The 26521-nt window shown below is 41.2% G+C and overlaps 1 protein-coding gene across 1 annotated transcript in view; it reads left to right on the top strand.

The window, feature by feature from the left end:
• LOC124132288 overlaps positions 1–26521 on the top strand; it is a 95619-nt gene that overhangs the window by 43240 nt on the left and 25858 nt on the right. The window contains exons 3-10 of the mRNA XM_046496143.2: positions 371–543; positions 1550–1720; positions 6979–7122; positions 8253–8383; positions 14191–14391; positions 21036–21158; positions 24089–24250; positions 25637–25733. Of these exons, the coding sequence (XP_046352099.2) occupies positions 371–543; positions 1550–1720; positions 6979–7122; positions 8253–8383; positions 14191–14391; positions 21036–21158; positions 24089–24250; positions 25637–25733 (1202 nt within the window). The remainder of the gene's footprint in view (positions 1–370; positions 544–1549; positions 1721–6978; positions 7123–8252; positions 8384–14190; positions 14392–21035; positions 21159–24088; positions 24251–25636; positions 25734–26521) is intronic.

Here is a 26521-nt window from a genome sequence, read left to right as displayed (position 1 = left end):
TTATTTATGTTGCAAAATTATTTAGAAACCACGAATCAAGAAAAACTAGTTGTCATGTCAGAATCAATGTTCTTCCCGCGCTACACTATCGGTACGCCATTCCTGTCATTGGAAACTCTATTGTGTCAACCTGTAGGCATTGCAATATAGGTATATATAGGAAAGCCATATTGCAGCTGCATAACATCCACACATATTAAAATTGCATCATGTGAACCTTTAGTTGCTATAGGATATTTACGATACAGTAATGTCTTTGTCATGCAGGCATTCCTAAAAGTTTAAAACAATTTTCGAGTCAGGATTCAAAGTTTATCGGATAGGATAACACTATCCATTATCTAATAAATGTCTGTATCGTGTTATGCAGATGCTTGAAAAACTGCATGGAAAAGATCACACCAGAGGAACCAACAGCGTTCAGGGTACTCACTGGCAGTGTTAAACCGGTTGCAGCAAAGTTCAACTGGACACTTTCTAAGTATGATCAATCAAATGCAGACTACAGCGAACTTTCGTCAGCCGACAAGAAGTTCAAGCGTGGTAAGTTAAGTTAACTTACATCTGACTTGATATCGTTGTCGCTTTATCTTTCTTCAGATTTAGCGTTTGTATTTAAATCTATTGTTAGGTGTTACCTTATCACACTTGAACGTTTCGAATGAGGCACGTGCTCCGTTTTTGAACCTTGGAATAACTGTTGAAAAATTCAGTGTTTTCCGATATAAAGTGTCCCGTCCCCACTGGGCAAGTCAGGTCATAGTTGGAAGGCCTCGAATCGCCCTCGTCTCGCCGTATATAGGTGCAGCCCGTCTTCTCGAAAGTGCCTAGAATAATGTACTTGATAGCTATGAACACGTCAAGTTACTCACAGCGGACGTCTTTGTGCAAGGAGTGTAGCGAGATGTCATGCGCTAGGACCTTGTTTGGGCTGCACGCCACACAAGGGAGGTCACTCTATGTCTACATAACATAACATCACACGAGCTGCCCTTGGGAGTATCACGATAGGCAATCAGAATACTTTCCATTTCATCGCCTTAATAAATGATACAATAATCATCAGTATTAGTAGTTAAGGAGTAGTAGTAGTGAGTGAGTTGTATTTAACGCCACTTTGAACAGTATTCCATTTATGTCACGGCATGTCAGCTTAATGTGGATGGAAAGCCCAAAGTGATGAAGGTCGGAGACGTTTACCAATTTGGTGAAGCTAACGAGTATGGGAAACGCAAACTGCAAATGTTATGCACATGGTTTCTCAAACTGAACGTTGATTCAATGAGTATGCCTATATTTTTTGCGTGATTGCTTAATGCTGACAAACGTAGACACATAATCGGGGCGAACCGGGATTCGAACTCACATTCATAGGTTTCTGAGGTGCCAAGGAACGCAAACAAACAGAGAATTGCGGCACGTTACACGGCTGAGCCACCCGTGCCCCCAGTAGAAGTAATAGTAGTCGTACAGATACTAAACTCGCACGTTTGTCATAAAATGTTGAACACGTTCATAAGCTATTGATATGTATATAACACACTTGCAGAACCGTCTGACCAACTGTTTGAGTTGGAACCTAACTATTTCACGCCTGGTGGCGTGTACAAGCTACAGATTACAGCCGACATACAGGACCGACCTCAGAGCATAGCCTTCAGAGTCTTACTGGTAAATGAAAAACCAAGAGGTGGAACTTGTAAAATAACACCAACAGAAGGTAGGCATGGGTTTGTTCAATAATACTATTCTTTATATATTTTTGTAGCGCATCTTATTCATATACTCCCTGCTCAAGAACGCTTAAGGTTCTGTGTTCATACTTTGCCGTCCTGGATGGCAGCATCATATCTGGTGTTTGAATGCCCGTTCCGTTGGGTAAAAGTTGTAAGTTCTTGTAGGTACACTGGAGTCACGCCAATGAGTGATTTGTAGACAAATACCAACAGCTTGAAGCTGACTCTCTGTGTCAATGGCAGCAATGCAGTTCTTTGAGGACCAGTGTCAGGTGGACGTGCATTCGACATTGTTTGATGAACCTGGCAGCTGTAGTTTGCTGACACTGCAGCTTGTTCAGATGATTTTGTTGAATGTCATGCACGAGGTTGTTGCATAGTGTAATCTTGAAGAGACAAATACACAGAATAAGCATTTTACTTGTCTTTGTCCGCATATATCGTAAGTTGTAGCAGCATCACGAGGGATACGTGGGGTACATTTTGAAGAAGTGATGAGGAAACTAGTTTGAATCCTAGATAGAGCTCTGTATCGTCAGCATATAGATAAAAACTCAGATCATGAGATCTTGCAATTCTTCCAACTGGTATAGGGTTTATAGTTAAAGGTTTTGAGCCAAGAACAGATCACTGTGACAATTCAAATTTCATTCCCCTTCTATCTGTTCTCTCCCAAACATTAATCAGTGACTGATGGCTTCCTGTAATATATGATGTGCACTATGATAGAGCCTCACCAGTAACACCTATCTCTGAGAAGAGTTTAGTGGTCTGTTGTGGCAAATGCTGATGATAGATCGAGTCGCCCTTGGAATCAACAAACATGATGTTAGGATAAGATTTCTGGATGAACAACTTCTTTATTACAATTAGGAGGGGCGTTTCGGTGTTGGTTCCAGCAACGTTATCAAGCAAATGAGGTACAGAGTATGGATGAAAAACATATATACACGTAGGCGCTAGAGTTTATACAGTTGAATAGATTGGGGTGTGGTTACAGGTGAGTGGAGAAGCCTGTTAAGTAGAAAAGTTGGAAACAAAATGTCAGTAATGAAAACAAGGGGGTGCTAGCCCATACTTGAATATATGCTTCTCATCCATAATCTGTACCCCCTTGCTTGATACCATTGTTAGAACCTACACTGAAACGTCACTCCTAATTGAAACAAAGAACATTTCATCCATATTCATCCAGGTTCAACAACATGAAGTTGGTCATTGTGCATAAATAGCAAAGCTGTTTCTGTGCTGTGTCTTGTAATTGCAGGATTGCAGGACATCTCCAACCTGTCCAATTTTTGCATGGAATGTTTTCTGAAAGCCTTCCAATTTTGTCAGCATTGGTGGCATCAAAGCATGTCATATCATTGCCAGCTAAACCTAACGAGCTGCGTTTTGCCATCATATTGTCTATTAATCAACTGGGTTTATCATGCTTTTAATGAAGAACTTGATGGCAAACTTCTCTTTTGTTGTGCGGGAAGGCAGAAAAGCTGGCATTTTCTTGAAAAGTACTCCATTTCCATCTTGAAATACTTCCCACTGATCTTGTTTGTTTGTTGCTTAACGCCACAGCAATATTCCAGCTAAATGTCGACGGTCTGTAAATAATATAGCCTAGACAGTCCAGTGATTGACATCACGAGCATCGATCTACGCGACTGGGATACGATGACATACATCAACCAAGTCATCAAGCCTGACCATCCGATCTTAAGACAAGCATAGTCATGTTCTGCGCATCAACATCATATACTTTGTCAACATGAACGTTGAAATAGCTGCAGATCACTAATTTTCCACCATAGATATTTAGTCTATATGTCAGGTCACTAAACTCCATGAGGTAAGTATCCAGTAGACTTGACTTTGGTGGTCGATAAACGACATTAATTTGTATCATTTGGTGGTGTTAATTTGCTGGAGTTAATTTGCTGATGGATAATTGGTCGAAACCAAGTTCTGTTAACGGCTAACACATCCAAGCTGTGATCTTTTGAAAAAGTTCCTGAAGAGCCTCAGGCTTGTCAACCGTGAATCTACTGCAGATCTAGTATTTATAAGACCAAACCTGCTTAACACATCGACCTTTCCAATCGTGTTATGGTTATTCCTGGGTACACCCTCCGGGTTTCTCCTCTTGCGTCCCTGTGTGTCTTAGGAACACCACAAAAGTCAGTTTTTTTAATGATTTGAAAATTGGTTAGGAATCCCACACACAATTCCCTTAATTCGGCTGACAAGGACTGGATTAGACCCATTGTTCACCAGACAGATACCGATTAAGAGCATAAAGACGGCTACGCACGGGTGTACCTGTTGTTTTCACAACATGGACCTTGTAGTGCTGATTAATCTTTTATGTTAATGGGTAGGGAGACATTGAATGTTTGTTCCAGTGTTGATAATACAACGTACCACCAGTGATGTGGTAAGGAAACATTCAATGTCAAGTGTTACAGATTAAGACTACAATCCAGTTATATATACCAATGACTTGAAGGTCACAGCTAATCATTTCCAGGGATATGAAACAGATGTAGGAAAACTTTCAGGAGTACACACTTTGTATACTGAACCGTAAACGAAACGTCACCATGGATAGATATATGAGAAATCGTATTTGTCCAAACACTGTAAACAAACTTTGAGAAATATTAAAAAGATGAAACTTGGCAAAACTGGTCATCAATGTTGAAATTAAAGTGACAAATGTTCTTAAAGTGAAACACAACACCAGTCTCTGGGAAAATGGCATCACAAGTCAGTATCTCGTGTGTCCGCCATGTGCTTTGATGACTGCCGTGAAACGTCGATACATTGAATGGATGAGGCGGTTGATGAAGGTCATATGCACTTGAGCCCACCCTCTAAAGAACGCCGACCGCAGTTCAGCTGCAGTTGTCGACCTTGGTCGGACGTCATTCAGCCGTCTTTGAATCTCGCCCCACAGGTACTCAGTGGGATTTAAATTGGGTTTGAAGGCAGGCCACTGCATGGTTCTGATGCCATTCTGCTGGAGGAAGTCTCTTGTTGCCCTCGCAGTGTGGATACGGGTGTTATCATGCTGAAACTCGTGGTTGCGGCGACGTGCCAAATGAGGTATGGCGTGTGGTCTCAAGACTTGATCAATGTACCGAGCTGCTGTAACACCATTGCCTCACCCTGGACCGATGTTCTGGGAGACCACAGGGCCGACCCTCTATGCAAGACCACTTCCATCCCACACCATGATGCTCGGACCATCCCACGAGTCTCTCTCAACAACACAAGCATCCGAATTATGTTCCCCATGGCGTCGCCAGACTCTTCCATCTGCTGTTGAGACATAGTAACGCCTCTGAGAAGGGGACTCTTTTCCACTGTTGGTGGCGCCAATGCTGGTGGTTTGTTGCCCACTGAAGACGGTCCCGGCGATGACGTGGTGTCAGAATGGGTCCTCGGTGTGGCCTGTGTCAGTGGAGGTGTATGCTCGTCAATCGTCGACGCAGGGTGTCCTCACTAATGTGTCGCTGGTCCCATGGTCTGTCGAGCAGTTTCCGCAGCAGTAACAAAGCGATCGGGAAGATGCTGTCGCACAATCTGACGATCCTGACGTCGGGTGGTGACCCTTGGTCTTCCACTATGTGGTCGGTCATCTGTAGTGTTGGTGGTCTGGTACCGTTGCTGGAGCCTGTATATGGTCCTTACGTGGACTTGAAATGCATTGGCTACTTGCCGGGCGGTTTTTCCAGCTTGCAATCGTTCACGGGCTTGGTGTCGGTGATTTCTTGTCAATCTTGGCATGTGGTAGCAATTCAATAACGAATGAATGTTATCTGATCTGGGTGGATTTTTATAGGGCAAGAGATGGGGGAACGCATGAGCATTTCAGTTTGCACGGAACTCACGTGCATCGGATTACCATGGCCGTTGCCGTGATGCGTTTGGGCGATTGGTTTTATGGTCATCTGCTTTGTTTTTATCATCAAATTTCATTTTTCCGGACAAGGTAATGTTAAATTTTAGAAACTTTGACAAAAATTCAACAGATATGCTGAAATATTGCTGACTGGGGCATAAAATAACTTTCACCTGTTCACAATTGAGCTGTTCACTATATATCCTTCATAGTTTTCAGGCATTCCAACATAATCTTCTTACAAGTGGGGGGCACGGGTGGCCCAGTCGTCTAAGGCGCCGCGATTCGGTGTGCAATGTTGCGTCCCTTGGGAACGCCAGAAACCTATGATTGTGGGTTCGAATCCCGGTTCGCCCCGATTATGTTTCTAGGTTTGTCAGCACCATACCGTGCTCGTGGGTTTCACCGAAGTGGTAAACGTCAGAGACCTGCATCACACATTAAGCTGACACGCCGTGATATAACTGTAATACTGTTAAAAGCGGCGTTAAACCCAACTCACTCACTCTTACAAGTGGATTTTGATACACGTGAAAATCCGGATTTGAATAGGTCTTCAGTAACGATGCTTGCCGTAAAAAAGGCGACAATGCTTGTCGTAAGAGGCATTCGGAGCTGATTTGTTTGTCAGTCAATTCATGTCAGGACGTGTTGTGTTGACAAAGGATAACAATTCGAAGTTCTTGTGAAATGTTTACGGTTTTTACACATGTTATTACTATCAAACCATTCATAAATAGCGGATGTTGATTATTTATTTCGAACACTCACTGTTTACATGTTGTAATGCGACAACAACAACCAATTCCAACACCGTAGTCGTTTATCTTACATGTCATACCAGGGATGGTCCGGACTGGTATTAGTTTTCAGCAGCCCATGTCGTAAGAGACGACTATGCTTGTCGTGGGTAGCGACTTGCGGCATCGGCTGGTCAGGCTCGCTGACTTTGTTGATCCATGCCATCGTATCCCAATTGCGTAGACCGATGCTCATGATGTCAATCACTGGATTGTCTGGTCCAGGCCCGATTATATGCAGACCTCCGTCATACGGCCGGAATATTGTTGCATAAACAACACACAAACATTATAGTATATATCATACTCATTGAACTACAAAACCGGACTGTCCTTGTATATTCTTTTCTTTAAAGATATCTGAGCTAACTCCAAAATACTGCATGAAACTGTATCTTTCAGAAAAACTGACATGTAAGAGAGATACACCGTACACCAAACATTATAGTGAGTGCAGATGCAGAAACAAGTCCTGTACACAGTTTGGAATTGCACTGTATATTTGACTCATCTGTCAGATCATGTCTCTATTTTTGTGTAGGTGTGGCTCTACAAACAAGATTCAAAATTCTTTGTGATGGATGGATGGATGAGGGTATGCGGGAGGAAACTGATGATGCGATTGACATCAAAGAACCACTCAAGCTGAAGATTATACAGGATGGTAACCTCATCCGATCAACAGGTGAATGCAGTGATGGGAATATCACATCTCTCCGCTACATTAACTAATGGCTGATATCTCAATGTCAAAATATAATTTTGATTACTCTGCCGTTGCTTTGTGTGTTTATCGAAATTTGACAGTCGCAACTAGTCTTTGTTTACTGTCTCCATATCACGATAGCTTGTGATCGGGCTCTTCTTTATTAGACCATGTCATGTCGTCTAAAAGCACTCACAGCTGCCATGATCCGCTTGCCAAAGAATTGTTTTCACCACCTACTAGTATCTTCCATAACAAATGTGTTAAATATAGAATACTAAACTCGCTCCCGTGTAATACCAATTTTATGAAACGAGTGAATAGTTCTGGTATCTGACGAGCGAAAGCGAGTCAGATACCACAACTATTCACGAGTTTCATAAAATTGGTTTTACACGGGAGCGAGTTTAGTAATTTATTTATTACTTGCCATTTACAACGTTTTTAGAATTATACTGTTGAGTATGAATAGGCTAGCTGACACCTACACGATCCACGGCATAGTCCAATTGAGTTTAACAGAATAATACTTCAAACACGTCAAAAGTTGAAAGGTATGAATTTAATACCATACAACGGTCCACCTTTAGAATTCACAAAATTATCGTAGGGCTAAGACTATCGCAACTCACATACTTTAACTTATATTAGACTAACGACTGTCGTTGCGCTACAATACGATCGCCTTGTGGAACGGGCCTTGTACCTCAAACTTTACAATAACGTCACAATACCCGATGACGTAATTTGTGGAATTTTGTTGCAAGACCCATCGGCGAAACAATGCCATGTGACGTCACCCTAGCAACAAGGTTGCTGGGGTCATCGAGTGTGCATAAGCTCCTCTCAGTGATCTATCAACTCCACACGCAATGTCTTTGAATAAGCCAAGTGATGTTGAGAGCTTTCAATATTTGTTCGTGAAACGTGTTCCGAGAGTACACAAGCACGCGTTTTGGTATTACACAATGTGTAATACAGCTGTATGTTTATTAAACGGGTGATCTCTTCACGGGCAAGTAATAATCATATATTCTAGAGAACTCTTATACAAGAGTATACCTTGATCATTTTGGACGAGCATTAACTGATTGTGTCCCTTGGCACAGATTTCACTCGCAAACTGTCACAACCTTCCGTCGACCTGAAGGCTGGTCCTGAGCCGGATTTCGAAACTGAGGTTAAACTGGTTGTTACTGATGCGTTCGGTGGTCAAGTCGAGTTTACAGAGACGGTCAAGGTAATGTATAATAATTAAGGGGTCATGATAATTTCAGCTGTAGTTGTAATAGACCTGGAATAGAATATTATCATTTTGAACAATTTTGGAACTGAATTACCTTTATTCACAACCTTGTCGACTTATTGGGAGAGGAAAGTGTAAAATCTAAGACAGTTACAATGTACCTCTTCTTTGAAGCTGTGGTGCAACAGTTGATCCACATAACACTAAAGGAAGCAGAGATACAAAGCATTTAACCACAAGGCTACCCACACCTCTTGTTGAAATAACTGATTTGCTACGCAGAATTGCTTCTGTTGACGATACTGGGTCGTTGGTTCGAGTCCCATACTTGCCCGGTTATAATAATTAGTTTTCACCTCTTTAGGTTTCACCATAGGAGTAAGAATCTAGGACGAGCCTTGACGCAGACACATGACACAATGCTGAGAACTAACACTATACGAGAACCACGTTATCGATGCACCAGCATGTCCTCCACGTAAAACATCATGAATGGGCCTCTTAATGTGTGTGTGTGTGTGTGTGCGTGCGTGTGTGCGTGCGTGCGTGCGTGCGTGCGTGCGTGCGTGCGTGCGTGCGTGCGTGTGTGTGTGTGTGTGTGTGTGTGTGTGTGTGTGTGAGAGAGAGAGGGGGAGGGGTCCGAAACCGTTTCCGCTGGCAACTATTTAACTGTTTTCCACCAACATGAATCAAACATGACATGTATAAACATTAGTGTGGCATTAGTGTGGCGGTCGGGTAGCCTAGTGGTCAGACCCGTGTTTGATTCCCGGATACAATGTGTGAAGTCCATTTCTGGTGTCCCCCGACGTAATATTGCTGGAATATTCCTAAAAGCGGCGTAAAACCATACACACTCATTCACTCACTATAAACATTAGTATAAGCCTCAACGTCAGAGAATAGTGAGCCTCAATCAGCTGCCGAAATAGATTCCATTGGGCGCAAAAGGCAAAATAGTGCTTAACATCAATCGAATGAATGGCTGAAAATCAGCAATGACACCAGGGCCCACTTGCACAAAGCGATCTTAGTGCTACAACTAGTGTAAGCCTATGTTAAAGTATGGGAGTTACGATCATCTTAGCGCTAAGATCGCTTTGTGCAAGTGGGCCCAGGTGTCCTCAAAAAGAGTAGGCATGTCCTGCTCTACCGATTGCACCAACCCCTCGCACACGTTGCATAAATAGGCAAGTGTTTGTTTAATTTGCTGCCTATCCCGTTTACTGTTCTAAGTAAATTTATATGAACAAGATGGGTAACACTTACAACACCACCACTGACATGCATGTCCTGCTCTACCGATTGCACCAACCCCTCGCACACGTTGCATAAATAGGCAAGTGTTTGTTTAATTTGCTGCCTATCCCGTTTACTGTTCAAAGTAAATTTATATGAACAAGATGGGTAACACTTACAACACCACCACTGACATGCATGTCCTGCTCTACCGATTGCACCAACCCCTCGCACACGTTGCATAAATAGGCAAGTGTTTGTTTAATTTGCTGCCTATCCCGTTTACTGTTCTAAGTAAATTTATATGAACAAGATGGGTAACACTTACAACACCACCACTGACATGCATGTCCTGCTCTACCGATTGCACCAACCCCTCGCACACGTTGCATAAATAGGCAAGTGTTTGTTTAATTTGCTGCCTATCCCGTTTACTGTTCTAAGTAAATTTATATGAACAAGATGGGTAACACTTACAACACCACCACTGACATGCATGTCCTGCTCTACCGATTGCACCAACCCCTCGCACACGTTGCATAAATAGGCAAGTGTTTGTTTAATTTGCTGCCTATCCCGTTTACTGTTCTAAGTAAATTTATATGAACAAGATGGGTAACACTTACAACACCACCGTGACATGCGTGTTACTATTGGGACATATCAGCTGAGAATCGGGATATTCACACAGCCCTCTACAATCTGTCCAAGTGGAGAGGTATGATCCAAAATTGACATAAACACACATAAACACACGATTTCACGTTTCGGCTCACTGCAATGACCCAACTGCTTCTAGCTTTTGGAACCGGTGTTCATATGGCCAACAAAATGTAATGTACTGGTATGTGCAAGAACTCTTTCATATCTATGGGAAAATATAGAAATTGCAACCTCGGTTACACTGTTGACAGTAATGACGTGAAGTAAGCTCCATCATACCGACTGATGTTCTGTCATTAACACGTAAGGCATTATAGGATCGCATGAAACATAGACACCTAAGACTGATTTTGTTTACCCGCAAACAAGATATCGTAGTTTTGTCGTAGATTTAGTTAAATTGCCATTGCTGAAATATTAAAGTCATGTTGGGTGTGGTGAAAATGCCATTTCTGTAGTTTTTACAAGGAAACGTGTTATGTGTATTTAGTTATGTTCAACCAAAGGGATCGTCATGGTTTTACAAGAAAGAGAGTCCCAGTGGTGTTGATTTATAACTGAACATTTTACTCAGTGTTTTGGATAAACACTCTGATGCTTCTACCCTTGTGTTCGGTCATGTGAACAGCAGAACACATCGAGATTACGTGAACGATGAACATCTATTGCGTTGAAGGAGATGAGCATTTGAGTGACATTCTAAGGAAATTTGACGAGCCAAGACTATCTTGCGACTTTACAGTCAACTGTTTTGGCAAATCTCTCCTAGAAATGTGTTCTGTTCTTGACATTCATATATAGTATGGCGGATACGGGTGAATGACTGGCCACTCTACGTCTATTGGCACTATGGGAGGCAGTGTTATTGATTATGTTTCGACATCCTCATACATATTCCATAATGTTAGAGAATTTACTATACTCTCATGCACCATCTGCGATCATCAGCCAATGCAATGAGCTCAAATCATAAAATATTTGTTAACGTTGACTCTGAGCATAATGAGATCTACAAATATGCAAGGATTGGGAGACAAAGAGAGACATGCATCACTGTCGTGACCAGATATAACTGATAGTTTGGACAATGCAGCTTTGACAGATGTCCCTGAAGCAGTGAACCCCTCGTGATTATGATTATGGACATATTGTTAAAAAGCACAAAAGTTGTCATGCCCTAAATACTTTCTGAAATACAAAGACACTTGAACACTCAGCCATGTTTGTGAGAGTTCGAAATGAATGCACATCTACCTGTAGGAAAAAGGCGGAGCTACACCAGCAACGTACTAGAGAGTAATTGATTGAATCAGCTACTATTTCTCTTAATGGTTTGAGGAACATTGTCTGACGTCTGTCTGGTCGTACCCGCAATCATAATCCTATTGTTATGGGTGATTGGACTGAATATTTTACTACAGTGTTCTCATGAGCTTCTGGCTCGTTCCAATCATATTCATCAGTTATTAGAAATCGCAGTGAACAGACCAACGACGGACAAGACATCTCACATGACATTCTTGATAGCCCCATAAGCAAGACATGAAATATTGGAGAAAACAATAAATCTACGGGCCTAGATCATTTTACGTGAATACGTAAAACACTCATCAAACACTATTGTTCCATAATTAGATATATTGTTAAACTGAATGTATGTTTTTCCTGACAAATGGCCAGTTGGCATCTCTATACCTCTGCACCAAAGATTAAACGAATCCTGATAATTACAGGTTAATTAGTCTTTTTTAGTATGTTAAGAAAAGTGTTTACCGTTATCGTGGAGAAGAGGTTGGTGTGTTGGGCAGTTAGCCTATCCAAAATATCTGAATGTAAATCTGAATTCAGGAAGGGGTATTGTACCGCGGATAATTGCTTTATTTTTAATGCTTTTAATTAGCGTTTTCTCACGTAAAGGAGACATTTGTGAGAATATTAAATTATGTGTTCGGTTAAATAATCTCATTTTGGATTGCTTATATCCTACTGGTTTTAGACAAGGCTGTGCGCTTAGTACCTTTCTATTTCAAATGGATAGACTGTGTAAGTTGCTGTACGGTTACATCCCCCAAAAAATATTCTTTTACTTTGCTGATGGCGTGATACTTTTTGAGGACAGTGTTTATATTAATCTGCGAAAGATAAATGCATTTAAATGGGCATTGTGAAAAATGTCACTTGATATGTCAAAAACAAAAAGGATAACCTCTTTCAGTGGCATATAGAAGTTGGTGTGATGAAGTAAGACAAGTTCTATGGATGAACAACTTCTTTATTACAATTAGTGCGACGTTTCGGTGTAGATCCTAACACCTTTATCAAGCAAGTGATGACTCAGGATACACGTAGAGAAGTACTTTATGATTAACAATGGACGTAACTGGTCAAAAATCTTTTATAGCATAGCTTTACAACCTAAATGGATAGCTATTTTGATAAGTGTAAATATTTAATGCTGAAGTTATACCTATACTGCTCTATGGTGGTGATGTTTTGGGGGTTGAAAACGTTAATAAACTCGATGTAGTACAGTTATTTGCTTGCTAGCGGTTTCTTGGTGTAACCATGTCAGCATCAAACAGTGGAGTTTTGGGGGAATGTGGTAGACACCCGATCCATGTACGTACCATTTATAAATGTGTTAAATACTGGCTAAATAATATCACAATGTCTGAATGTGGACACAACATATAATGTGTATCTATGATGAGAGATAACTTCAAACAGACATGGCACAGTGAAGTCTTTTCTTCTCAAAATATTCATTATTTAGTTAAATCAATAACTGCTCTTTCCAAAGTGTTGTCATGATTTAGAAATTGTACGAGGGCGCCATGCAAATATTCCAGGGAATTTACGTACAGTAAACTACGGTTATAACGAACTCAAAGGGACAACAAATTTTAGTTCGTTTTAACCGTAGTTCGTTATAAGCATATGTATAGCATATATACAGCAAATGGCCGGGGAAAAAAACCCAGTTCGTTATATCCGCCAGTTCGTTATAAGCGTGTTCGTTATAAACGTAGTTTACTGTATATGTAAGTTATGCAACTCATTGCAACTCTATGTTTGGTATTTAAGACAAATTTATTTTATAACAAAGTTTTATCTCCATCCAAACTATAACTAATTCAGCCTCCTTTTATCATCGCAAGATCCTGACACTGTAATTGAGTTAGCTACATGTATAGAGGATTCATCACGAGTGTTTTTTTAATATGGGAAATATCAACCGAGTCTTAGTTAATCGGTATTTGCCGAGCCTTTGGCGAGGCAAATACCGATTAACGGGACGAGGTTGATATTTCCCATATTAAAAAACACGAGTGATGAATTCTATTTATCATTTTCACATTTTTGCTTCCCAATTAAGTAATAATTGCATTAAACATTAACATCAGCAACTTGTCGAAATCTTACGTATAGATCGTGCGTAGTGATACATGTTTTCCATAGCCGTGTAAACCAAAATAAACAACCTCTTAACTCCTTTATGACATATTCCTTCTCTGAGAAAAAAAGTTCCTCGGATTATTTTAAACAAAATACTTGAACAGACTTTTGCAGAATAATTGAAATAATGTCTCCAACATCAAAGGTATCCATGTTGTTTGTAAACACCTACTCTCGTGCACCGGCGAAAAAAGTCCCACTTCCGGTTATCTAATTTGCATATCTAATTTGCATACTTATGTCATTGGGGTATGACATACATGTTTTTATGTCAAAAGCTTATGTCATGGATAAATGCTTTAGTTAAATGATAAATTTATAATGCGCACTTTGATGGAAACGTATTATTCAATGTTTAACAACCTTACATATTGAATAACACAAATGGAAGTAAATTGACTCAAACCAAAGCGACTGGCACATAATATATTCTCACTTTCCAGGTGAATAACAGCATGCCGCCGGTTCCAAAGTTTGGAATAGCTGCTTCAACGCTTAATAAAGAAGAGGAAGAAAAACAAAAGAAAGATTTCACTGACTTCCTCGAAACAATCAAATATGATGTCAGATTCTCAGCTGGTAAAGGCGCCCCTCTTGACACGGCTGTAATCGCATCAACCGTCGCAAAATCACTTAACACTGCTGTAAGTACACAGTTGTCACTTGACTTATCGCATGCCATATTTGCCAATTTACTATGTCCCTTCTGTGGTGTGATTGATGTTGAGACACATTTTCGGATAGCCTGTACCCCCTGTGATGACGTCAGATATGAACCTTTGCAACCTCACCTCATCTGTAAAGTTAAATAAATATATTTAATGCAATGCGGTGAAATACAAAAACCGTCAGCTGATATTTTAATCCTAATGTTTACCAGAAGAAATAGGCTTACAAAGTCAAGCGTGTTTTTCCTCAAGTATTATTATCATTGCTGTAACTTATCTCCTATTAAAACTATGCCTGCAGACTGCACTTTGCGAAGAATATTTTAGTTAGGTGTATTACACAGTTGTGCTGTGAATATTTGTGTTTTGTTTGTGTGTTTGTGTTTGTGTGTGTGTGTGTGTGTGTGTGTGTGTGTGAGTATGTGTATGTGTGTGTGTGCATGTGCGTGTGCGTGTGTTTGTGTTTGTGTTTGTGAGTGTGTGTGTGTGTGTGTGCGTGTGTGTGTGTGTGTGTGTGCGTGTTTGTGTTTGTGAGTGTGAGTGTGTGCGCGTGTCTTCCTTAATGTCTACCTTCTCTCTCTCTCTCTCTCTCTCTCTCTCTCTATCTCTGTCTCTCCCTCTCTCTCACTGTCGGGGCGGTCGGGTAGCCTAGTGGTTAAAGCGTTCGCTCGTTACGCCGAAGACCCGGGTTCGATTCCCGACATGGGTACAATGTGTGAAGCCAATCTCTGGTGTCCCCCGCCGTGATATTGCTGGAATATTGCTAAAAGCGGCGTAAAACCATACTATCTCTCTTTCTCTCTCTCTCTCTTTCTCTCTCTCTCTCTCTCTCTCTCTCTCACACACACACACACAAACACACACACACACCGGCCCCCACCTCCAACACACACACACACACACACACACACACACACACACACACACACACACACACACACACACACACACACACACACACACACACACACACACACACACACACACACACACTAACTCGCTTAACCATTTGCTAGGATAGGTTGAAGAGTTTCACACTGTGAAATGAAGTAGAATGTCTGTAGGTTCTTAACTTGTTGCCATTAACATTTCTATTTTCATTCGCAATGTCACAACCTACAGACTGTTGAAGTTCCAGTGCTCTTCCAGCTCATAAGTGAAAACAGTTAAACGAAGAGACGAAAGAACTATACTGGCAAAGTTCTGGTTTGGATCACTTCCTATATTACTATGTCAAACAGATATTCCATGCCCGCCATTCCTTTATCTGAAAGGACTTGTAAATATTGTAACAGTTGTGCATCGTCGATTCCTCCTATTGTTGAAGACGAAAAACATGTTGTGATTGATTGACAATGTTCTTTTTATACCGACTTAAGGCAGAGTGTACTCGGTGCTGCTGCTGCTAGTAACAGTAACTTTAATTGTTATTATTCTGAGAGAGAGAGAGAGAGAGAGAGAGAGAGAGAGAGAGAGAGAGAGAGAGAGAGAGAGAGAGAGAGGAGAGTGAGGGTGTGGAGGAGGGATGACATAGACTGAGACATTGTGACAGTGATTTTCTGGCTGTAACGAATATGACTCTGAACGACACAATTTTCCCCAAGTGTTTGTTCTGTGATTAAGTGAATGGATGGTGTGGGTGTATTCTGTGTTTGGAATGCCGGGTATGTTTTCTGCTGAGTGGTATGGTATGCGAGGCATTGTGTACACCAAACTATTTATTTAATATTATTTTTTATTTTATTTTAATTTTTTTCCGGAGGATGCTGAGGCTGTGTGTTGTGTTTCGGTGGTAAGGTTTGGTGTGGTTTAAGTGGTATGCTATGATATGTATATATGGCCGAGTCATACAGTTGGGACTTGTAACCCTTGATGTTTTATATTGTGATATATGTGTTTTATTGTCTCTCATAGCCCTCGGGGCGGCCAGTACGATGGGTGAGAAAAAAACCAAATGGAGATTGCTGCAGAGCATCAATTGTTCCCCGCCACATAATGTAATATGCAGAGGAAGTGTAAAACCTCTGTCACACTCTACCGCGTTTACACGGAGATGGCACGGCGTTGTGAAAGTTCTCAGAGCGCCGAGGGATCGCAGGAAATTTTTTAAAAACGTTGCACTTTTACTTAAAATTTTCACAAGATGGAGATATCAGGGCGTCCTTACAGCGACTGAGGCATTGCTTCGGAGCTCCCGTGGCGTGCTACCGCGTTCTAGCTGGCGATTGACTGCGCTCTCAAAGAGTGCTGACGGCGTGCTAGGAGTTGTCTCTGCGCTTCCACGGCGCTTCCACGGCGCGTACACTGCGCTGACGGCGTGCCAAAATAAGTTGCCATTTCGCTCGTCGCTCGTCGCTCGTCGCTCGTCGCTCGCCGCACGTCCACGTAAACCATCATGGCCGGCAAGGGGGTACTAGAAGAAAAACATATCTGTTGAGAAGCTCATCGAACATGTCGTGTGGCACACGGAGGAAATTGCAGTAACTGGCATACCGCAGCTCAGGCATGAGGCGATGATAGTGACCATACTGCCACCTTCTGCCGACGCCCAGCCACTGCCGTACCCAGAGCCACCTACGCCTTGAGGCCCACCTCCGTCTCCGTCCCTGTATGAGGTGTACAACGTTTGCATCATCCTGGGCCTGCTTGACATGCATGTAGGCAAGGAGTAGCCCGGCTTGCGTACAACAGTCATGGTGAAATGAGAGTGACAAAGATGAGAATATATTTATGCATTTATGGGGTCGGCTCACAACGCACTGGCAACGCTGATGGACGCGGTAGAAGCGCCGTTGGAGCGCAATGATCGCCGTGGCAGCTCCGTGTAGTCGCTGTGAGACCCCAGTAAAATAAATAACACTCCGGGTAAGCGCCGCCGACTACCACTGCGTCCGTAGTGCGATCATGTGCGTCCTTGGTGTGCGCCCACAGAGCTCCTGTGGAGCTGTAGGAGACCTAACTGCGCTGCCACGGCAACCCAACGGCGTTCCTATTGCGCGCATGTCAGAACGCAGAGCAACGGCGCGTACTTTGTGCATGCTCAAAGTGCGCGCCGTCGCATGGCGTTCTTTGCGACCCCACCGCGTCAAATGGAGATGCCACCGCCTTGCTGCGGCGCTGTAGGAGACCCTGCATACAGGTCGGTCAAGTCATCTATAAATTGAGAATTATTATTACATATTGTAAAAAAAAAGCTCATAGGTCTCATTTCTCAAAACTTTATCCAAGTAATCACAAACTAAAATTGAAACTGGTAAATATACAGAAACACCAACCCCATTGGAACAACGTCTCTGTTGTGTCTTAGAAGAGGGGCAACATTATGCACTGTGTTGTATAAAATACAACCAAGAAAGAGAATCACAAATAATCCTCAATCATGATAAAGAATTTGGTACACTCTGTTAAAAGGAACAATTCTTAATAATTTTTACCAACAGTTATCCAGAAAATATTTCCAAGATCGTAATATAAACAAATTCCTTGTATGTTCAACATTACCATAGTTTTGCTCAATTCACATAGTGTTTCCATATCATTTTAATACATTTGCTTCAAAATGTATTTGTTATAATGTACCCCCTTTGTATTTTGAATGTACCTGTGTGTTATTGTGCATATGTTTTGAAGTGTGTGATAGTGTAATACTGCCACTGTTTCTTCATAAAATGTTACGCAATACATATCTCATCTAATACATCTTTGTAGTATGATAGTTTGTTACAGTTGTGTACGGGGGCACAGTTGGCTCAATCGCTTAAGGCGCTGTACTCGCTGTGCAGAGTTGTGTCCCTTGGGCACGCCAGAAACCTATGACAGTGTGTTCGAATCCCGGTTTGCCTCGATTATGTTGTCAGCCCTATAGCCGTGCTTGTGGGTTTCACCAAAGTGGTGAACGTCTAAGACCTGCATCACTTCGGGCATTCCTCCAACATCAAGCTGACACGCCGTGATATATGTGGAATACTATTCAAAGTACTATTCACTCACTCATTACTCTCACTTACTTACTTAAGTTGGAGATTTTACCTGCGCTTTCTGACTAACAGCGTATGTCGCACACGGGCACACAGCGTATGTCATTACTCTTGTGTACGGTTCCGTTTGGTTAACATGGTTTGTGTTGTGATTACCTTCTGTTTAGATTTGAAGGAAAATGATTGCAAACTACAGTCCAACCTGTTGATTTCCTATGTATCCAGAAGCAAAGCACATATACGGGTGTAAAATCACTGTCGAAAGTTAAAAATAAATGTCAAAGCAATAAACCATGCTGAACCGTAAACCGCCGCATGAAACAACATGAATAATTATTTACATACAGTGAACTACTTGAAATAATCTTGTGCTCAACTGTGCACAGCAAGCCCCATACATGTTATTATGAAGACAACTAATTAAAAATTTCTCATATCAAACCCGTTGCATGTGTTGTATATTGAACAAATAAAGTCATACTTTACGGTATTTAATCTGCCTGGTATTTAATCGTGTTGAAAATAAGTTGCAATAGCAGTGTGAAGGGAGAAAGATTGAGTGTGCGTTAAATGCTTGATCAGAATTCCTCGCTGGAACCTTTCTCGCTGGCTGACTAATTAGCATACGATACATTGCAAAGGTAGTGTGCAACAGAGCTATTCGGGTAAGGAAGATAATCTTTCACTCTCAGTGGTACGGCTTGAATGAGATACAATGTACAGTCTTGCGAGGTCAGTGCGTGATAAAGACCTATACTACACCTATAGCTAAAGGAGATAATCGCTCAATACGCAATAGTTTATTCTTACAAAATATAAACCGGTAAACTTTAGTTAAAAAACAAACAAAAACAAATTGAATGGATTATTTACATTACGAAACATTACTTCAGGCGGGGAAGAATTAAAAAATCTGTCTTCTTCTAGTATATATTATGGTCTATCTCCTGCACATACATGTAGCGGATTAGCAGACGGTGATAAGGTGACATCTATATTATAATTACTTGAAAGTGCTGAAATCGGTTTGGAGGTTATCCCATGTGACAAGTAACACACTCTAGCACTCTATCCAACGGAGTGGATAAATCTTGTCGATGAAAGATTTATTATCATCACTTGAAGGTATTGAATTTGGTTTGTGCTGAGCTGTCGGTTTGTACGGTATTTGTGAATAGTCATCATGTTCTGACGCAATTGCCGTGGAATTTCGCATGTTATATCTACACTGAAATCCAGCTGAGCTCAGTTTAATAGTGTTCACATAGTCAACAAGCTAATTTTATTGTAAACAGAAGCCTTACACTTATAAATGTAGTGTTGTTTCTGAACTAGAATGTTTTAAATGTATTTTTCTCTGGAATCCTCTGCGTTATAAATAATATTTAATTTTTCTCTTAAAATAATTTAACGTTATCTTAAATGAAATGTATTAAGGCATCCGATCACCGATTTCTTGCAAATGTTCAAATTAATCAGTTACTTAATTTATTTAAGAACGAATTTGGACCAAGTACGCATGCCTCAATCCGCCCGCGTTTGGACAGCATAACCAATTGTCTATTAACACGTTCGTGGCTGCCAAAGAGGATGCGAACAGTACAGAACTAAGTAGATTGTTTATTATTTTGTGAATGCTCCAATTGCGTAACACCGTCCCCGAGTACAAACCCAAAAGGTCTGTCCCTTGCGACAGGTGTTAATTGGGAAAATGTATTGCAACTACATTATGGCAAGAGTTCAATTAAATGGCGTGTGATAAACCTTAATTAGTCAGTCCATGGGTCTGTAACTGTATTGTTACTGATGTAATTTCCCTTTTTTTATGTATGCATGCTGTTTAACAGGACTCATGTTACTTTTTCTGTGCCTACGAAAGATTATAACTTTCACTGTAATTTCTATATATCGTTTATTTTTTTTCAAATCATTTCATAACCCTCCAAACAAAGTTGCCACAATGAATATAGCATTTATAGCTATTATTGTCACATACGCAATTATACTGTCCGGTACATTATCATTTGTGATATTTTCAATGAAGTTATTTTTAAGACATAAAAAATCAACGACATACTGTATGGAATCAAACAAACCCTTATTAAAGTAAATAATAGAAACTGAATGAAGTAGTGCGGAAAGCCCTCAATATGTACAAACAATAAACAAGCTTTGTACAGGCGGCCTCAGCAAAATTTGATTTCCTTTGGATATACAAAATACACAAAATTTGATATTTTGGATATATTGCAATTTTCCCTCGTGTAATCTTCATATCAACTTCTTTAAGATGAGATAAGATAAGTGTATACAACGACGATGATACTGCGCATTAAAAAGGTTTAATTGACCGATAAAAGATTGAAAGTTCCCTTATGATGCTTTTTACCCGCAACAAGATTAAACGATGAATACACAATATGTTACCACGGCAATAATCCAAAACAAAATGAAAAACAACTTATGGATAAATAGTATGACTTTTTAAAATAGGGGCCTCATTTAACTGAAACAAGATTTCAAGACTTAATACTTATGATGTTGACATAGCTTGTTTAAAAGACAAATACCGGTGAGAATAACAGATGTACGGGCCCTTTTTGTTTGGTTAATGGTATTTTTAGTTGTAAACTTATCTTCCAGAATTTCACGACCGTAACGACTGAAGATGTGCAGAAGGTCGGCAGTGAGGACGCAGATTTTGATATATCTCTGATTCTTGAGGCAGGAACAACTTATAACTCTATCAAAGAGAATATAAAGGAGGTGAGTGTATTATGAACATTGTGTTTAATTTCCATTCCAGGTAAGAGTATGTTACTATGGGGTGATATGTGAAAGCTACACGATAAATCGCAAAGAACAATGATAGAACGAAGCGTGGTTTATTCCACGACAAATATTGCTCTGTCATGACGTCATTCTCGAGATTCGAATATGCGCTCGCAACTTGATGACGTCATATATTTGACGACGTCATTTTGGAGAGTGTCTTATACGTTTTTTTCCCATAGATGTAGCTTGGCTACGCAGATAAACGCAGTGGCTGAGCGATCGCACCAAAAATGGGAGAGACCTGACAATCGGTATTAGGAGAAAAGGCAGAGATGTTCGGCTTGAGGATTGTGAGAATATGCGGGAAATACCAAACTTAATCCGTAAAATGTTCGTAAAATGGACGTTTCCGATGTCGTATTCCATTCAGGGAATCATCAATATTAAATTTTGGGTAAATATCATTACAGATTGTACATTTTATCAACATCCTTAAAGAGACTGTACATGATGTTGATATCTCATATAAGCAATAAACGACGAGTGGGAGTTGTTTATCGTACAATAAAACACTGCAGGGAGAATAAACCATGAGGGGCGCAGCCCCTATTCTCCCTGCAATGTTATATTAGTTTACATAATTGTTTTCCAGAGGGGCAGCCATTTTATCTATTAATACTATTGAATAATTAATATCTCTGATGTGAAAGGTGAAAATTATGAAGCCCTTTATATTAAAAGAAAAAAATACACATTGATAAACATATATTGCCCCAATCAAGATAAATCTGAATTGACAGAAAACATAAGGGTAAATGATAGCCGAGTTAGTAAGGTATTATTCTTTGTGGAGATTGGAATTTGGTATTAGATGGTAATCCTGATACCTTTAATTACAAACACATTTTTAACCCCAAAGCCAGAAATAGCTTCATAGAACTTGCAGACACTTTATTTCATAAGACCCATTAAGAGAATCAAACCCACATAAAATACGACAAACTTGACCACATCCTACCCCTCTCAAACAGGCGAGCCTCAATGTTTTTAGTCTCTCAAAATTTGATTTTCTCAATTAAAGACACCCAGTATAAAACTAGATCACTCGATAGTTTTAATCATGTTATCTTTATCAGAATTGCAAAGTGGAAGAGGGTAAATAAAATTTAATAATATTATTTTTTTCAAAAAGAAAAAAAAGAAACGCAAAGCCAGATTTGTGTGAGGTAGGAAAATACATTTATACGAGGAACCGTACAAGGTTTTGAGCCAAAATGTTGTGTAGAGAGGACTTTGTGATTGTAATCATCTCAGTTATCGGTACATAGGAAAAGCCCAAGGTGAAGGTCAGCTACCATCAATAACGCGTATGTCCCCGTTGGAATCGATAGCGGCCTGACATCTCCTGCCCTTGGAAGAGACGAGTATGCGAATCACATCCTAGGGAATGGTAGCCCACTCGACCTGTAATGCAAAAGACAACTGCTGCAACGTCTGGGGTTGTGGTCGACGTCGGCGTAGTCGTCTATCCAATTCATCCCACAGGTGCTCTATCGGGTTCAAATCCGGGGATCTTGAGGGCCAGGGGAGAACATCACCGTTGTTGTTGTGAAGACAGGCTCTTGTGATCCGTGCTGTATGCGGTCGAGCGTTGGCCTGCTGGAATACACCGTTGCCGTTGACTGCAATTGGGAGGACGTGTGGTAGGAGAATTTCGTTGATGTAAGATTGCCATGATGAGAGATAGCCGCCCACATCATAACGCTACCCCCATCAAACCTGTCCACTTCCTGTACGTAGTTTGCGGCGTAACGTTCTCCCCGACGTCTGTAGACCCGTGCTCTTCCACCCCCTCGACGGAGGAGAAATCTTGATTCGTCGCTGAACCAGACATCTTTCCATCGCAGTTGAGGCCATACCCTGTGTTGACACCAATGCAGTCGTCTTTGACGATGCTGTCGACTCAATATGACGCGCCGAACAGGACGTCTTGTTCGTAGACCTGCTGATCATAAACGGTTTCGTACGGTCTGTTCGGAGTCTTTGCGCACTTCCGGGTATTTGGGATGCGGTTGGGGTGACTGTGATAGACGTAGGTGGCGCAGTCGGATGCAGCGACTTTGGGGGGAGATTGCGTGTTGACCCATGCTGTTGAAACTAATCCCATAGCCTTGTGATGGTGCTGGGCGCTACATTGAAAACCCTGCAAGCGGCCTTTGACGTTGTTTCTTTGCACTTCTGTTGATCTTGTTGTTGAACTGTCACTGTTCGACTGACGCAGATGCCTAGCAATAAAAAAACCGTGAACTTTAATACCATTCATTGTGCTGGCAGTGTGTGCAGCTCCATGACCTTTTTGTTAATGCACTGGGTGCGTTTTTCTGAATCGTACGTGTTTCCCGACTAATGGTTTGCATGTCCTTGTTGTGATCATTTTGATCCGGGAAATTTGTCATTGACACTTTAACACATTCAACCTCTTCATTTTGCACCTCTTGGTCCGCTAATTTTGCTTTTATGGCCAAAAATATCCGTTTTTCGTTTCTTTTGTTTTGAAGAGTATAATTAATTTCTATATGATAAAAACATGACATTGTGGAATTATTAAAAACTACAATAAAATATACACTAAAGCATTACGAAAATAAAAATTATCACAATGGCAAATGCTGGCCATGGTAAATTAATGAACAATTACTTTGGGAAAGCTGCTAATTCTAATAGTAATAAGAAGAATAATTTACTTTTCATGAGCGAAATAAAAATGAAGCTAAAGAAAAAGACGCAGAAAATTAGCTGAACAAAATGGAAAAGGTTCTTGACGTAACACAAATTTTAGAAGAAAAAGGGAATATTGAAAAGGTTAAACGAAATAAAGAATGGATTAGAGGAATGCATTGTACATTTGTCTGTTGATGTAGGTGAATGAGAAATTCGTTGAGTCCCTCACACAAGCAATTGACGCCGAACTTGAAATGATGAAGACGACGAGGCAGACTCTCTCAGCGGACTCCATCACTCTCCTCTCCGAAAGTCTGGCCACTGAAGTCGCTAATCCCGAACTCCTCAACACAGTAACGACTGTAATGTTGCTTTTCACAAACTCTATTGTTTGTTCTGTCATAAGAAATTCATTGATGTTAGTTTTAAACCTCGACACGATGAATGTAACGTTGCTATGTAAGAGTAATAATCTTGGATGGGACGTTAAACTCCATTTCATCCATGCTTGCCGTAAGAGGCGACTATGATTGTCGTAAGAAGCGACTAACGGGATCGGGTGGTCTGGCTTGCTGACTAGGTTGATGCTTGTCATCGTATCACAATTGCGTGGATCGATGCTCATGATGTCAATCACTGGATTGTCGGGTCCAGACTCAATTATTTACAGACCTCCGTCATATGGCTGGAATATTGCTGAGTGCGACGTTAAACAACAAAAAAAACACCATAAAATATTCAGTGTATTTATTTCTATAATCTGTGGCAATCAGGTATTTTCTTGTACAATTTGGAGAACTCACACCAAAGAACCTCTACTGGTAGCATGACGTGCAGTAAGTTTGCGGATGACACGTGGACGTCGTGCAAGGAAATACCATCTGTGTAGACGATTTCGCACCGTCTGGGCATGTACCTCACACTAGTTGCCTGTTGCAACCGGTCCCTTATTTGATTGGTAGTTTGCAACCGATTCCTTAATGCTATCGTTCTGACTTATCTGTCAAGGGGCGGTTGGGTAGCCTAGTGGTTAAAGCGTTAGCTCGTCACGCCGAAGACCCGGGTTCGATTCCCGACATGGGTACAGTGTGTGAAGCCCATTTCTGGTGTCCCCCGCCGTGATATTGCTGGAATATTGCTAAAAGCGGCGTAAAACCAAACTCACTCACTATCTGTCCAGGGCTGGAGTTGATGCCTTTGGGCGTCCAGAGCGGCCTCGATCATCGACGTTATGTGTTTGTTGGTATCGGGCCCTTAATCTACCGATGACAGACTGAGAAACATGCAGCGTTTCGGCAACAATATTCTGACAGGTGCCCGCCTGTAACATGCCCATGTCATGTAAACGTTGAGGACGTTGCAAACATCGCATGATCAATGCTGTTGCTTCCTTAATGATTAAATGTGTTTCATGAGGTGTCTTTGAGCGTTTGGTTCTAAGAAAACAATATGCGCCCGCTCACAACCGAGTCTGAGTGACAATGGTATTTCTGGCATTCCACCCCATGCGCGTGACCCCTGTCCGACGTCACGTGCTTCATGACTGTCACATGGTTGTGTTTGGAAGCTTGTTTCTTCGGACATGTTCTTGCCACATTAATCACTTACATTGCCAGACATGGTGTATTTTCCTGTAGGTTCACCTCAAAACAAAATATCCCCAATTCTTTTGCATACTATTAGTATATAATCATTTGCAAACTGTGAACTGGTATTCGTCATTTTATTGTAAGTGTTTGGGTACACAGGAAGCGGCCGGCAAGAGGCTCGTTGCCCTCGCATCAAATATGATGGACGTTTACAACTCGACGCTCAAAACTGTAGACGTGGAGAACATGACACATGGTAAGTGGACCATGTCAAGCAAACATGATTCATTTATAGATTAATGACTTTATTGAAAACTAATCATAACTCTTTAGCGATAAATTACCTTTAGTATTCAAATGTGTGCTGTGAATAGTTGTAACAAGGCATAAGCAAACTCCAAATGACCACATGTGAGCCATGTTAGAAGAGTGAGTTGGGTTTAACGCCGCTTTTAACAGTATTCCAGTTATATCGCGGCGTGCCAGCTTAATGTGGGAGGAAAGCCCGAAGTGATGCAGGTCTCAGACGTTTACCACTTCGGTGAAACCCACGAGCACGGGTATGGTGCTGACAAACCTAGAAACATAATCGGGGCGAACCGGGACTCGAACCCACAATCATAGGTTTCTGGCATGCCCAAGGGACGCAACTCTGCACAGCGTGCCCCCCCCCCCCCCCCCCCCCCCCCCTATGTTAGAAGAAAACATATATGGCCACTACTCCTTCACATTAATAAATTGAGAAAGGATATGTTGCCTATCGATCGCCATTTTGTGAAATGAGACCCAATGCTTGTGAAGGGGAATAGATTCGAAAGTTTCTCACTCGTAATAACTGCATGGGGATTATCCTCCAAATATATGCAGTGGCACGGCTGACCCAGTCGTAAATCGGCGTGCAGAGTTTCGTTCCTTAGATGCCAAAGACGCCTTTGATCGTGGGTTCAAATCCCATATTCGCCCTGATCATGTTTCCATGTTTGTCAGCAACATACCAGAGCTCTGCCAATCATATATGTACCGGTAACAGCTGCTGATGTTTTC

This window comes from Haliotis rufescens, unplaced genomic scaffold (assembly GCF_023055435.1).
Source record: "Haliotis rufescens isolate VD_foot unplaced genomic scaffold, xgHalRufe1.0.p SCAF_20, whole genome shotgun sequence".
Classification (NCBI taxonomy): domain Eukaryota; kingdom Metazoa; phylum Mollusca; class Gastropoda; order Lepetellida; family Haliotidae; genus Haliotis; species Haliotis rufescens.
Note: the sequence above shows the minus strand (reverse complement) of the source record. Positions and strands in the feature narration are given on the sequence as shown.